This window comes from Schistocerca cancellata, chromosome 12 (assembly GCF_023864275.1).
Source record: "Schistocerca cancellata isolate TAMUIC-IGC-003103 chromosome 12, iqSchCanc2.1, whole genome shotgun sequence".
NCBI lineage: Eukaryota > Metazoa > Arthropoda > Insecta > Orthoptera > Acrididae > Schistocerca > Schistocerca cancellata.
This window is the reverse complement of record NC_064637.1, coordinates 122,134,674-122,150,775: the sequence shown is the minus strand read 5'-3', so window position 1 is coordinate 122,150,775 and position 16,102 is coordinate 122,134,674. Positions and strand designations below refer to the sequence as shown.

The window sequence follows — 16,102 nt, the reverse complement described above, 5'->3', positions numbered from 1 at the left end:
CCTGGACACATTCTGAGTGAGAGTTCATGATCACCCGATGGAATAAAGTTCTAAGACAGTTGTGGTGGAAGAAGAGTTACATAACATGAAATGGAAATCTGTCAAAGTAGTGGGGTTTGTTTTAAAAACTAGCAAAATCTACCAACCATCCTCACATTTAGATGACGAGGTAAGAGACCTCTTAAGAGTCACAGAAAAAGTAAATGTCCACAAATTCGACTATGGGAGGAAAACAAATGATTTTTTAAGGACAATAGATGACTAATTCTTTAGTGGGAAACTCTCTATGTAAATCAGAATGAACAGTCAAGATCGCAATGGTATTTATTTATTTACAAATTTCTGCTTGTGTAATAGCAATCTTCAGAATTTTAGGCCCCCTATGGCTGGTGCTGGGGGCTCTCAGTTGTCTGATGATACCATAATAGTGGTGTACAATCACAGTATTACGGGATAACCGAGGAGCCACCAGCACCAGCCATAGAGGACCAAAAATTCTGAAGGTGGCTTTTACATAAGCCGAAACTCGTAAATAAATAAATATTATTGCAATCTTGACTGTTCATTCTAGCTAAAATATAGCATCAGGTCCCTGTTCTCTATAGACTATGTTGTCTAAATTTATGAACATTGTAAGTGACAACAAAAATTAGAGTTTGCCAAGAAGAAAAACATGTTTTCCCTTACTACATTGTCCGAGAAGAAAACAGTTTGTGTGGGCTTGCCAAGACCTGCAATTGGAAATAAGTTTTACAGAATAATAAAGATATTGGATACGATAATCATAAACTGCTTTACAATTTCAGCTGGTTAGTGACTAGTTGAAGACTCAATGGAGACAGAAGTAGAAAGAAAGTAACCAGGCAGTAAAACAGAAATGTTGACCACAAGAGTTTTAGTAATGAGAAGGCATACCAGATCAAATTAAGTATCTTAGAAAGTTCACATAACACTGATATAGATGAAAGGGGGTGTTAGCAACATATGTTGAAAGTACAAGTAATACAGAAGAAAAGAAATCCGAAATCGAACAAGACAGTTATTAAAGAGAATATCAGACTTTTAAGCAAGTGATAGAACGTGATAAAATCTGCTGAATTAAAACCAGTCGCAAACATTTTGAGGAGGATGACAGAAAATACAATGAAAATTTGATTGAAGAAAATTGCAAGCAGTGTAAGAACAGATAATATAGAACACATGCATTGGGTAGACACCACATTTTATTAGATTCTGTGGCAGTTGAGACAGTAACTGATAGAAAGAAAATTGTATGAGCATTCAAAGATCTCCTTAAATGTTTGTATAGTTGAAAGATTAATCAACAACTTATGTAATTAACAATGAAATTAATGACATTCCAGAAGTAATACAAAATGATGTGTCTGAAGCCATCCAAGGTTTGAATACAGGAAACACACCGTGGTGGTGGTGGTGGTGGTGGTGGTGGTGGTGGTGGTGGTGGTGGTGGTGGTGAAGATTCAGTAGAAATGGTTAAAGCTGGAGGAAAAGCAGTACAAACAGTAGTTGTAAAATTATTTGCAGAATGTTGACGGAAGAAAATACTGTCACACATCTGTAAGAATGCTGCTGCTTTTATATTTCACAAGGAAAGAGGCAGTTTAAATGTAAAAGATATTAAATTTCATAGAATAACTGTGGATCTTTATCAAGCAAAGGAACAAGAACTGTGTAAAAGACAACAGGCCATTTTTCAGTTGTGAACAAATGTAGAAAGTGAGGTAATTAGTATGAAATAGTACTGTCGAGAATTCATAGTTTTGAGAAACCTTTTGACTGTGATTCAGACAAAGTTTATACTGATAACACTACAGAAGTGTGGTATTGATACACAATATATTAGTATATGGAAAAACACACATGCCAGTGGTACAGCTACTGTTACACTTCATCAGTATAGTGCCGAACCGAATTTTCAGTAGTTCTATAAGGAGTTTTTGGGTCCTTAAATTGGGAAAACGAAAGCAATCAGTGTTAATGGAACATATCTGAAGCTCCTTCATTTTGGCGATTATGCTGTACTGTTTACTCCTAGTGCAGCTATAAGTGGAGTAACTTAAAAGAGCAAACTTCCAAATACGCTGTATCAAATAGTCAGGGAGGAAAATGAGCGTAAATAAATCATGTAATGAATAATTCTGTAAGAAATGGCATATTATTGGCATATTGTGTACTAAGTTGAGATTATTCCGTAACAGGAACCTTTTTTTTCAGCACAGTGTAATTTAATCGTAAATTCACAGTATTTTCCCCATTGGTAAATGTTAAGATATCAGTGGAATGTTATTGAAACTAAGCAAAGTTCTCTTCTTTATTATTATTAATTTTGTGTGTGTGCGTGTGTGTGTGTGTGTGTGTGTGTGTGTGTGTGTGTGTGTGTGTGAGAGAGAGAGAGAGAGAGAGAGAGAGAGAGAGAGAGAGAGAGAGAGAGAGAGAGAGAGAGAGAGATGATACTGTTTGGAAATGTAAATGGGGAGAAAACATCTATTTAAGGACATCTTGAAACAATCTGAGCTGCATTTGAAATGTTTAATAGGCAAATTGGTATATGAGTGTAGAACCCATCATTGGCATCTTACACGAAGGACAACAAACAGTTGTATGCATATCATATTTGTAATGTAACAATTGTATACATAAGAGTAGGAGTGTAAGTTAACTCATTATGTATCTGTATATTGATGGTGTATTAATTATAAATTCTTCGTAATGCTCACATTCTTGCTCATCTAGAAAACATATAACTGTGTAGATATTTGAAATCTAATTATAACTATGTCTATGTTAATTTGATCAAGTGTGAAATTTGCCCTTCCTCACAGTACACAGATCGTCCTGTATGTTGCTGCTGTCGGATCTTAAATGGTTACATTTCTTGGTCATATTAGACACAACTGTCATATAATGTAAAAATGCTACTGATAGGCCAGAAAGTCTATATTACATCTCTCTTTGACCTATCTATGAGTTAAGTTTCCATTATGATAGTTGTTTCCAATCTGAGCAAGAAATGTCACCATTTAAGTTCTGAGAGCAGTAACGTATACAACAACCTGTGTGCTGTGGTAAGACAAATTTCGTATATCATCATATTAACATATTCACAAAAAAGAAAGAAAATTTGCTAGCATTTGTAAGAAATCCCTTCTTGAACTAGAGTGCAAAAATATACACATGCTTATACGCTTTCTAGATGAACATTGACTTACACACAACAGAGTATTTATAGTTAACACACGTCAGTGACAGAGAGATAGAAATATACGTTTACTTACTTATTATCTACCCGTATTTTTGCTATTGTTACATTCTGAATATCAGTATGCATGCAGTTGTTTCTTTGGCACTGTATCGGATGCCACTGATAATGGGTTCTTTGCCCAAATAGCAGTTTTGCTAGGAAATAATTTGAATGCAGCTCATGATCTTTAAAGAAATGTCCTATAACTAATGTGTACAAGCTGTGGAACAAAAAACATTCAATGAAGAAAAGGTGTCTTGTTCTGCATATTCAGATTAATTTCAAAATGCACACTGCCGATATTGTGGCAGTAATAGTGCCCTCATCATTATGTCTTCGTCGTCGAAAACTCTTACCAGTGGAAAATTTTTTCCACGTGTGTGTTTGTTCTTGTGTTATTTTCTGCTGCAGAAAACTACTGAAGCAGAGCTTTAGTTTAGAAAACTACTGAAGCAGAGCTTTAGTTTAGAAAACTACTGAAGCAGAGCTTTAGTTTAGAAAACTACTGAAGCAGAGCTTTAGTTTAGAAAACTACTGAAGCAGAGCTTTAGTTTAGAAAACTATTGAAGCAGAGCTTTAGTTTGGGTGAAGTAGTTCTGCAGATAGCTTATTGTAGAAGTGCAATCAGCATTCGTATGGCTTCCACAGGTATTCTCCAAGTCGTGCCACGACGGATGACGACTTTCCGATCCTTCCCCCACTGCCAAAGGATCCGCCCCCTCCATTGCTGGCACCGGGAGGTGGGAAGACCACGTCGCGTGCCACCGTACTCGGCAAAGCTCAGGCGAAGAAGCGCCTCCTGGCATTCTCAATGACAAAGCAGGGCGGCGGAGCGGGCCTGTCATTTGGGTTCGCGCGCAAAGCTGCAACGCGGGTCTCCTCCTCGGCACCTGCGAAGGCATTCGGTCCTGGCGGCGAGGAGGGAGTAGATGCTGGTGGAGCGTCTACTGGTGGCGGCAGGAGCGGCCACATGTCTGCTGCGGATGGGCCACCTGTGGAGCGCAGAGAGAAGAGAGGGAAAAAGAAGGTGTCGACACGGGAGGACAGGGCTAAAGCGGTGGTGTCCGCTATTGAAGAGATCAAGCGAGAGGAGCTGATGATGCGTGGGCTGGCATTCGGGGGACTGGGTGTACAGCCTCTCCTGAGTTCCCAGATGGCCAACACTGGTCCACTGCCCCTGCTGGAGAAGCCAATACTTCCGCCGAGTAAGTGAATTGCCTTCATTACTTAGTTACACCAATATTTTACTAACCAAATATTTTGAACAGTATGTTACAATTTTTGGTCTGCATTTAGAACTGATTTTGTCATGTAGTGACTATTACCTTTTGTTCTAAAGCTGTATTTCACCCACTTGTGTTGCTGTCTTCTGTAGCTGCTGCCATTTTTTTTGCTCTACCCCTATCCCATTTACTCTTCGTCATTCTTGCTTTCCTGAGTGGTGGTCCATCTGTCCAGGCTTTTATAACTTTCCAAATAAATTATGTGTAATAAGACATAATTGTTATAGATAACAATTGTTTTCTTTAATTAATGTACAAAGCCTGATGTGCCCTTTTTATTTTCAGTGTTGCATCACTCAACTGTCTCTGTACTTCTTGTACTTTATTATTGTCTCTTGGCAGGTAGATATTTCAGGTACTCAAATGGTCTGTATACTTTGACATATGTAAGCCACTCCTTCCCTTTTTCTGTTTCAGAGCAAAGAGACTTATGTGTACATACACTTGTAACAGGACGTACTCCTCTAGCATTACTTTTCCTCAACTGTAGTTGTCAATATCAGTATTATTTTTTTAATTTTGGGCAGGTCAATATTATCTCAGTTGCTTTTCAGAAAAATTTCGTATAATTTAATACAAAGTATGAATATAATAGAGGGAAACATTCCACATGGGAAAAATATATCTAAAAACAAAGATGATGTGACTTGCCAAACGAAAGTGCTGGCAGGTCGATAGACACACAAACAAACACAAACATATTTTGTGTGTATGTTTGTGTTTGTTTGTGTGTCTATCGACCTGCCAGCACTTTCGTTTGGTAAGTCACATCATCTTTGTTTTTAGATATATTAATACACAGTATGTTATATTTCAAGTATAAAATTTATGAAAAGAAATTACTTCATAAAATATTTTAGTTTTGACGTTATAATCAATGAGTACTAGTTCTCAATGTACAGTTAAAATTTTTTAGAAGCATTTGAGATTACGAATTATTGCCACACTTAAAATTTTTATTATTAATTATGCAATCCTATAATGTTTATCATGTTTCTTTCTGGATTCATTTATGCTGAAGCGCCAAAGAAACTGGTGAAGCAAATGTATTGAAATATAGAGATATGTAAACAGAGAATTAGGCGCTGCGGTTGGCAATGCCTATATAAAGCAACAAGTGCCTTGCACAGTAGTTAGATAGGTTACTGCACCTACAATGGCAGATTATCAACGTTTAAGTTAGTTTTAATGTGGTGGTATAGTCAGCACATGAGCGATGGGACACAGCATCTCCCATGTAGCGATGAAGTGGGGATTTTCCTGTACAGTCATTTCATGAGTGTATTATGAGTATCAGGAGTCTGGTAAAACATCAGATCTCCAACAACGCTGCAGCTGGAAAAAGATTCTGCAAGATAGGGACCAACGATGACTCAAGGGAATCGTTCAACGTGACAGAAGTGCAACTCTTCGGCAAATTGCTGCAGAGTTCAAAGGTGGCACGTCAACAAGTGTCAGAGTGCAAACCATTCAACAAAACATCATCGTTATGGGCTTTCCGAGCTGAAGGCTAGTTTGTGTATCCTTGATGACTGCACAACACGGAGCTTTATGCCTCGCAGGCATAAGCATCCTGTCTGATCACCTGCATCCATTCATGTCCATTATGCATTGTGACAGACATGGGTAATTCCAGCAGGACAATGCAACACCCCACATGTCCAGAATTACTACAGAGTGGCTCCAAGAACACACTTCTGAGTTCAAACACTTCTGCTGGCCACCAAATTCCCCAGACATGAACATTATTGAGCATATCTGGGATGCTGTTCAGGAGAGATCTCCACCCACGTGTACTCTTACGGATTTATGAACAGCCCTGCAGGATTCATAGTTTCATTTCCCTCCATCACCACTACAGACATTAGTAGAATCCATACACTTCATGTTGCTCACTTCTGTGAGCTCGCGGGGGCGCTACATAATACTTGGCAGGTGTACCAGTTTCTTTGGCTTTTCAGTGTACATTTTCCTTATGTGTTCTGGGAACATTACAGTCCCTATTGGTAGGCAGTATTTTCCATTAGTACTTCCTGTTGTAGGCTCAAAACTGTGAAACTGTAGTAGCAAAAATCTGATTACCTAACATTGCACAATTATACTAGTAGTAAAAGGTTTCATAATCTTGATTTGCATAGCGTGTTTCAATCCATCTTTTGAATGGTTTTCTTTGTAATGTGAAGTTACGCCATCATAATTCAAAATCGCACAACTGTTGTTTGAATCTGAGAACTTTTGATGAGGCCAACTTGAAAAAATTGATGCATTGTTTCATAATCCAGTACCTGTACAAATTTTTAGTGACACAATGCCATGTCCACGTATTACGTCATAGTCAATAACAGAAAATGACTTTTCAGTAATGTCATATGAGTCTAGGCTTTAAACGTGTAGTACAGTGGAAGAGTTACCAATCTGACTCAATTTTATTTATTTATTGCACTCAGTTGCATTTCTGCTGCTGCTGCATTTCCCCAGAATGCTTGGGTAGTTCAGAGAAGGTAAACTTTGATTGAAGTTATAGAGCATTGACATTGTGGTTTGGTTGTTGACTTACGCCCCCACAGTATCACTTTCTTAGGTAGAAATTCTTGTGTGAACTAAGTTTTAGAATTTTTTAGGCACTCCAAAACCATAATTATGTGGCACCCCTTCGTGCCCTTACACCCACTCCACCCTAACCAAACCTAACACGAGGAGGGCTAGGCATGTCATTGGCCCATAGCATTGTTCCAGAAGGCAAGTCCTATGTATACATAATTTGGTTAAAATTACCCCAAATGCTCCACCTTAATGGGTTACTTAAATGTCTCCCATTCCTTCTGCTGCCTTTACCCCTATAAGGTTGAAGGTCACGTGGACATTTTTCCATAATATTATCTATTACTTTCAAAGGAGATGTTTTATTGTTTCGATTCCATACCGGGCACTCGGTAAAGCAACTGGATATGATTTTTTTTTTTTTTTTTTAATAAGTTTTGGTTACAAATTGTTTTATCTGTTTTTGGTAGTGATGCATTTTGCCCTTGTGGGGCACCTTTAGTTTAATCTAGAGATGTAAAATAACGTTATGAGGCATAGCTACATTAAAAATTGGGGATGGGAGTAGTATGAGGCAAAGTTCTAGGTTGTGAACTTGGTTAAGAAGTACTGCGGTGAGCCAGCATCTGTCCATTAATGCCAGCACATAATTGAATGATCAGTTGGTTAGCAGAAACCAGTTTTATTATGATGCTCACTATACTAACCCATTAGCAGTTCTTTATCATAAATGTGATGCTACCTTATTCATTTCTATATCTCTTTTCTTGTTCTTTCCTGACTTCTTGTACATTATATTTACGTTTCGTCCTCTATACGCAAAGCTCCATGCAGTGTATGCCAGAACGTGGTTGGCTGCATGTTACACAAGTTCTTTTAAATACAGGGTGTACATAAAGTCTGCAGAACACTTTCAGTTGTTTATTGCACAAGAACTAAACATTGTACAGATGTCGTACATATTGCATTTTGAAGAGAAACTCTGAAAGTTTGTGCAAACCATGAGTGACCTGGCAGATGTCAGTAAGGTAATCGAATTCTTACCATACCCATCCCAGCATGGCATTGTCGACTGTGGCAGTCGCTTCCCGTGTCCTCTCCTGGAGCTCTGCAATATCACTTAATAGTGGTACATACACCAGATCTTTAATGTGTCCCCACAGAAAAGAGTCACTTGGAGTGAGATCTGGTGATCGGGAAGGCCATTTTATGAGACAGCTGTCCCCTTCTGTAGCATGGCACCTGCACTCACCATGTTTATAACTATCGCTATCAGCAAATTACCAAACTATGCTGTGGCGGTATACTTTCAGGGGTTTTCTTCAAAATGACGTATTTATTATATCTGTACAGTGTTTGGTTCTTGTGCAATAAATAATTGAAAGTGTTCCTGGACTATATGTACACCCTGTATTTTTCTTGGTTTTCCATAGTTTTTCTTTCCAGTAGATATCGTTAGTTACACTTCAGCATTTTATTCCTGATTTCAGGTCCTATAAATTACTTCTTACATAAGTTCACAGTTATAGTTAGTTGTAGAGATAACTACACAATCTGGAACGTTGCCTCTTTCTACCCCCATCCTCAAATTTTTAATGTACCTATGCCTCGTAATGTTATTTTACACCACTGGGGTAATCTGAAATGCCCACAAGAGCAAAACTTATCATTGCCTATAAACAGGTAAAACAATTTGTGACCAAGACAGTCTTATTTTGAGAGACGTAATCTAATTGGGTAGATGAAAAATGTACTCACCAAGCAGCAGCAGCAGGAGAAAACGCATAAATAGTTATGGATATGTGCAAGATTTTGGAGCTAGTGGCATCTTCTTCTAGAAGAGTGGTTGAAGAGGAATGAAGAAAAAGGACTGGCAAGATTTAGGAATTGGTGATAGTTACGGAAAAGTTGCCTAAAACCCAGGCCAGGGGAGTCTTACCAGATGGGATGAGAAGGAAAGACTGACTGACTGAGGACTGCATCATGCAGGTAGAAGATAAGGTAATAAGTTCGAAAGAGATTACTGACAAAGCTAAGTGTATTATAGATTGAAGAATGGGGGGGGGGGGGGGGGGAGATAAAGTTAGAAAATAAGACATAGAACACTGAAAGGGTATGATGAAAGGAATAATTACTGAGATGAAATGCTGAGATTAAAGAAATAAGTGTAAATATAGGCTACGTTGGTGGTAAGCTGTTGGAAGATGAGTGGGCATAGTTAGAGGATGTATACTGGTAACACACAACATCATGTTGCAGAGCGTGCTTTACAGCATGACAGTCATGACCTCAGTGCCTTTTTCACTGAATGTGCCATCGTGATCCCCTTTCTTCTCAAACACCAATTTCTCAGAACTCCACAAGAGGAAACTGATGCAGTGTGTTGCCACCAACCTGATCTAAATTTAAATTAATTTCTTGAATCTTATAATTTATTTTCAGTAATTATACCTTTTCTTCTCTCCCTTTAGTTTTCTATTTATTTTTTCCTGCACCTCACCTCACCTCTCTTCCACATGTAATACACTCAACTTTCTTCTGTAATTAGCTCTTCCACAATGTTTTGTCAGTGATCTCTGTTGTGCTTAATCCCCTATCTTCTATCTTTAACTGCAGTCCCCGACACAGTGTCTTTCGTTCTCATTACGTCTGGTAAGTCTGCCCTGCCCCATGGTTCTGGGCGACTTTCCTTTAACAGTTTCTAAACCTTACCAGTCCTTTACCTTCATCCCTTCAGCACTTCTGAAAGAGGAGGAGCCACTGGCCTCCAAAAGCTTGCATATTTTCATAACTTTAGTGTGTGTTTTCTTCTTGCCACCGCATGTGGGGTTATTTTTTTATTCATCCAATTATATTTTCAAACATGGGCTATTTTCTAAGGAGAATTTTATTTATGTGGCTGTAGCCAATGCAGTATTTGGTTTGCAAACATAAAGCCTACAGCTACCCCTCTCCACCCCCCCCCCCCTCATCCCTCCCACTCTCTGCTTGCCCCACCCAGCTAGTATCAGAGCCACAGCCCCGTTCCCTAGTACTTATTCATGTACATGGCCAAGCTGTTAGGTTGGAACAATTGAACATTAGAGAATGGGGCTGCGACCCTGAAATGAAATATAAATAAAATAAAAACAAAGTAAAAAAGTGGAACTATTGTTTCCAAAAAAGTTGTCGTCAGTCAGGCTAACTATCCCAAAAACACTGAATCCAACATGAAATGTTTGTCTCCTTTATGTGTTGCTCCCTTCTCTTCCTCATTTGGATTGTCAGGATGTTGGAGGTGTCTTCTCCAACATATGTTTTCAAGATAGTGAGTCATGTATGTACCACATTCGGCTGAAATTTGCTTCACGCATTCCTGAGCTCTACTCTGGTATATACACTGCTTACCGAGAAAGTGAAGCATCCAGAAGACTTGATCAGATGTCAGTGTAACTTCTCACATGCATGCACCATTGTCGGGTATGTAAATGGAGTTGCAATTATCTGTGTTAGGTAGAGCAGCTACCAGAGTGCACTAGTGTAGTTTGCGTTTGGTGGTGTTACCTGGCCTGGTAGGGTATATAAGAAGGTGAACAGCATCAGATGTTGAGTGATCATCGTGAAGGGCAGATGCCACTTCCTTGTTTACGACAGTATTATCGGCACCGGAGAGAGTGAGATAGTTTGAAAGAGGCCTCATTGTGGATATTCATAGAGTCAAAATTTAAAGCCTATTCTTGAAACTTTGTAAGTAGGCTTTCTTGGAATAGTTTTCTGTCTATCTTGAAAAGTCTGTCAGTTCAATTTCTTTGGCATCTGTGTCGGTCTCCATGGGTCAAACAAACCTGTGACTATTTGTACTGCTCTTATCTGTTGACATTGAATATCTTGTGTTAGTCCTATTTGGTATGAGTTTCACATACCAGAGCACTATTCTAGTATCACATCACTTATTTGTAAGGAATCTTCTTTGTAGATTGATTGAATTTCCCTAATATTTTACCAATACATTGAAGTCTGACACCTGCGTTACCTATGATTGACTGAACTTATGTGATAATTCCATTTCATATCCCTATAAATTGTTACACCCTGGTATTTGTAAGAGTTGACCGATTCCAACTGTCTCTTTTTGATACTGTTGTCATAAGATACTATCTCAGCCATTTTATGAAGTGCACAGTTTTGAACATTTAAAAGAAGTTGCCTGTCTTTGCACCACTTTGAATTATTATAACAATCTGACTGAATATTTGTTCAACTTTTATCAGACAGTACTTCAGTACAGATAACCACATCATCCTGTACAGATAACCACATCATCCTCAAATGTTTGAGGTTACTATTACTATTTTCTGCAATGTCATTAATATACAACATAAACAGCAAGGGTCTAAACACATTTCACTTGGCCCCCACCGGAAGTTACTTTTACATCCGTCAAAGTCTCTCAGTCTAAGATAATATGCTGCATCCTCCCTACCAAAAAATCCCCAGTTGTATCACAAATTGTCGTACCCCAAAAAATCGTATTTTTGACAATAAGCTTAGATGGAGAACGGACTCGAATGCATTTCAGAAGTTGAGAAATACTTCCGTAACCTGACTGGCTTGATTCCGCACCAGTAAAGCACAAGTTGAATTCATGTGATGTTTTCAGACTCTGTACTACTTGTCATGGATGACAAGTTGAAAGTCAGAATGTGATCTAAGACTCTACAATTGGATGTCAAGGATATTGGATGGTAGTTTTGTGGATCGCTTCTGTAGGCAGGTGTGACCTGTGCTTTCTTCAACCTACCAGTCAGTTTTTTAAATTTTTTTAATGTTTTATTTTTTAATTATTTTTTATTCAAATATAGTTAAAAGACAGGTAATTCAGCAGCAAATCCAGTACAGAATCTGTAGGGATTCCATCGAACCTGGAGCTTTGTTCAATTTTAGTAATTTCAGATGTTTCTCGAGACCATCGACTTGAAAATCTGTTTTGCACATCTTTGCAGTGATGTGAGAATTACATACCACTGTGATTTTCATTTGTAAAGGGACATTCGAAAACAGTGTTCAGCAATTCTGGTGTTGCTGGGTGAGTTCCTGTCTAGCCCATGAGTGACTTAATATTAACTTTGATACCACTAACAGCTTTTACATATGACCAGAATTTATTTGGATTTTGTGAGAGATCCTTCTATAATATTCTGCTGCAGTTGCCCTTGAAGGCTTTACACACGTTTCTCTTGACAGCCAAATGAGTTTCATTCAGATCTCCATACTTCTACCACTATGCCTTGTTTTCCACCTATAATACAGTAATTCTGCTCTCCAGAGCTAAAAGTTTCAGAGTTACTTATTGAGGTATGACATTCCTTCCTCTTTACCTGTTTACTGAAAATATAAATCCTTCTACTTGTTCTGTTTGCACCTTGTACTTCAGTATTCACTGTTGCTACAGCTGTATTAACGTCAGTGATACCAGTTTCAGTGTGGTCAAACTCGCAGATCAGGTCTGTTTGTTGCTTTTAGATCCAATATACACTATCCAGTCACACTGATGTGACCACCTGTCAAAAGCTTGAATAACCACCTTTTCTGGTGTGAACCATTGTGAGATACGCAGGAAGAGAGTATGTGAGGTTCTGGAAGGTATTGACAGGGCTGTGGCGCCATGCCGACTCAGCTGACTTAGCCAGCTGCACTATGTTTCTTGGTTGAGAATCCGTGGTGCATACACCCTGGTCGAGATGGCTCCACAAAGATTATGGTAAACTCATCCTGGTGCTCTTCAAACCACACACGTACACTGCGAACTGTGCAACTCATTGCATTGTCCTACTGGTAGATGCCATGATGCTAAGGAAAAACAAACTGCATATAGGTTATAATGAAGGTATATTTAAACTGCATATAGGGTTGGACATGATCCCCAAGGATAGATGTGTGCTTGTGTTGATTTGTTGTGCATTCCAGAATGACAAGATTACCCATGAGATGCCACGAAACATTCTCAAGACCATGACACTCCCTCCTCTGACCTGCACCTTTCTGATGATTGTTGCAGGGTGTTTGCTTTCAGACCGTAAATTCCACGCTTTGTCAATGACGACTAGCCGTCAGCATGGATGTATGAACCCGGAACCTTCAGGGGAAGCCCGAGCCCATATTCAGTTATTTGCTGAACAGTAATTGAGGAGACATTGTTGGTAGCCCATTAGGTCATCAATGTGGTCAGTTGCTCGATAGTTGCACATCTACTTGTCAGCACACATGTTCTCAGCCGTTGTTCATCCGTGTCATCTGTGGCCCATGGTGCACCACAGTTGCCTCAACACCCATTTTGGATAGCACTGTTTTGCTGTGCACAGTATACTTTTAACTGTGGCGGCACAGAACAGTTAACGAACTTTGCTGTTTCGGAAATGTTTTCAATGATGATGTCCTTTTGGACATCATATAAATTGCTCTGTTTCTGCATAACAACAATAACTGCACTGTTAACTATGTCCTCCTGACTTTTTATATATAACAACCACTACTAGCACTGTCACCTACTGACTGTGAGTGGTTATTGCACTGTGAAGTTGAACATAGCCTGTAGTCACATTAATGTGACTAGACAGTGTATTTCAGCCATGAGAGGGGTACTGAAAAATCAGTTGTAGGTAGTTTTCTCTGAAAACAACCAGAAAAGTTTCAAGGAATGTCTTTTCACTCCCACCACTTACAAAACTGTAGTTTCCCCAGTTGACGATAGTTGGAGTAAAGTCTCCTCTAATAATGGCACTATGATTGGGGGAACTAACGTACTAGTGAACTTAGGTTTTTCTGAATTTTTTGTTATATCTGGAGGGGAGTCTGGTGATCAGTAGAAGGATTTGATTGTGAGTTTATGACCACCCTTAATAACAGTATAGCATGCAGTTTTAATGTCTGTCTAGCTGTATTTAATTGTCTTGTGTGTGTGTGTGTGTGTGTGTGTGTGTGTGTGTGTGTGTGTGTGGTTGTTGTTGTCTTCAGTCCTGAGACTGGTTTGATGCAGCTCTCCATGCTACTCTATCCTGTGCAAGCTTCTTCATCTCCCAGTACTTACTGCAGCCTACATCCTTCTGAATCTGCTTAGTGTATTCATCTCTTGGTCTTCTTCTACGATTTTTACCCTCCACGCTGCCCTCCAATGCTAAATTTGTGATCCCTTGTTGCCTCAGAACATGTCCTACCAACCGGTCCCTTCTTCTTGTCAAGTTGTGCCACAAACTCCTCTTCTCCCCAATTCTATTCAATACCTCCTCATTAATTACATGATCTACCCATCTAATCTTCAGCATTCTTCTGTAGCACCACATTTCAAAAGCTTCTATTCTCTCCTTGTCCAAACTATTTATCGTCCATGTTTCACTTCCACACATGGCTACACTCCATACAAATACTTTCAGAAATGACTTCCTGACACTTAAATCTATACTCGATATTAACAAATTTCTCTTCTTCAGAAATGCTTTCCTTGCCATTGCGAGTCTACATTTTATATCCTCTCTACTTCGACCATCATCAGTTATTTTGCTCCCCAAATAACAAAACTCCTTTACTACATTAAGTGTCTCATTTCCTAATCTAATTCCCTCAGCATCACCCGACTTAATTCGACTACATTCCATTATCCTCGTTATGCTTTTGTTAATGTTCATCTTATATCCTCCTTTCAAGACACTGTCCATTCCATTCAACTGCTCTTCCAAGACTTTTACTGTCTCTTGACAGAATTACAATGTTATCGGCAAACCTCAAAGTTTTTATTTCTTCTCCATGGATTTTAATACCTACACCAAATTTTTCTTTTGTTTCCTTTACTGCTTGCTCAATATACAGATTGAATAACATCGGGGAGAGACTACAACCCTGTTTCACTCCCTTCCCAACCACTGCTTCCTTTTCATGTCACTCGACTCTTATAACTGCCATCTGGTTTCTGTACAAATTGTAAATAGCCTTTCGCTCCCTGTATTTTACCCCTGCCACCTTTAGAATTTCAAATAGATTATTCCAGTCAACATCGTCAAAAGCTTTCTCTAAGTCTACAAATGCTAGAAACATAGGTTTGCCTTTCCTTAATCTTTCTTCTAAGATAAGTCATAAGGTCAGTATTGCCTCACGTGTTCCAACATTTCTATGGAATCCAAACTGGTCTTCCCTGAGGTCGGCTTCTATCAGTTTTTCCATTCGTCTGTAAAGAATTCGCGTTAGTATTTTGCAACTGTGACTTATTAAACTGATAGTTCGGTAATTTTCACATCTGTCAACACCTGCTTTCTTTGGGATTGGAATTATTATATTCTTCTTGAAGTCTGAGGGTATTTCGCCTGTTTCATACATCTTGCTCACCAGATGGTAGAGTTTTGTCAGGACTGGCTCTTCTAAGGCTGTCAGTAGTTCTAATGGAATGTTGTCTACTCTGGGGGCCTTGTTCCAACTCAGGTCTTTCAGTGCTCTGTCAAACTCTTCACGCAGTATCATATCTCCCATTTCATCTTCATCTACGCCCTCTTCCATTTCCATAATATTGTCCTCAAGTGCATCGCCCTTGTATAGACCCTCTATATACTCCTTCCACCTTTCTGCTTTCCCTTCTTTACTTAGAACTGGGTTTCCATCTGAGCAGCTATTGATATTCATACACGTGGCTCTTTTTTCTCCAAAGGTCTCTTTAATTTTCCTGTAGGCAGTATCTATCTTGCCCCTAGTGAGATAAGCCTCTACATCCTTACATTTGTACTCTAGCCATCCCTGCTTAGCCATTTTGCACTTCCTGTCGATCTCATTTTTGAGACGTTTTTATTCCTTTTTGCCTGCTTCATTTACTGCATTTTTATATTTTCTCCTTTCATAAATTAAATTCAATGTTTCTTTTGTTACCCAAAGATTTCTACTAGCCCTCGTCTTTTTACCTACTTGATCCTCTTCTGCCTTCACTACTTCATATCTCAGAGCTACCCATTCTTCTTCTACTGTATTTCTTTTCCCCATTCCTGTCAATTGTTCCCTT

At 39.0% G+C, this 16,102-nt stretch overlaps 1 protein-coding gene across 2 annotated transcripts in view; it reads left to right on the top strand.

Annotated features, from left to right (window-relative positions):
* Positions 1–16,102, top strand: part of LOC126109570 (cleavage and polyadenylation specificity factor subunit 6-like) — an 84,357-nt gene that overhangs the window by 48,644 nt on the left and 19,611 nt on the right. For both annotated transcript variants that reach the window (XM_049914591.1, XM_049914592.1), the window contains one exon: positions 3,911–4,467. In XM_049914591.1, the coding sequence (XP_049770548.1) occupies positions 3,911–4,467 (557 nt within the window). The remainder of the gene's footprint in view (positions 1–3,910; positions 4,468–16,102) is intronic.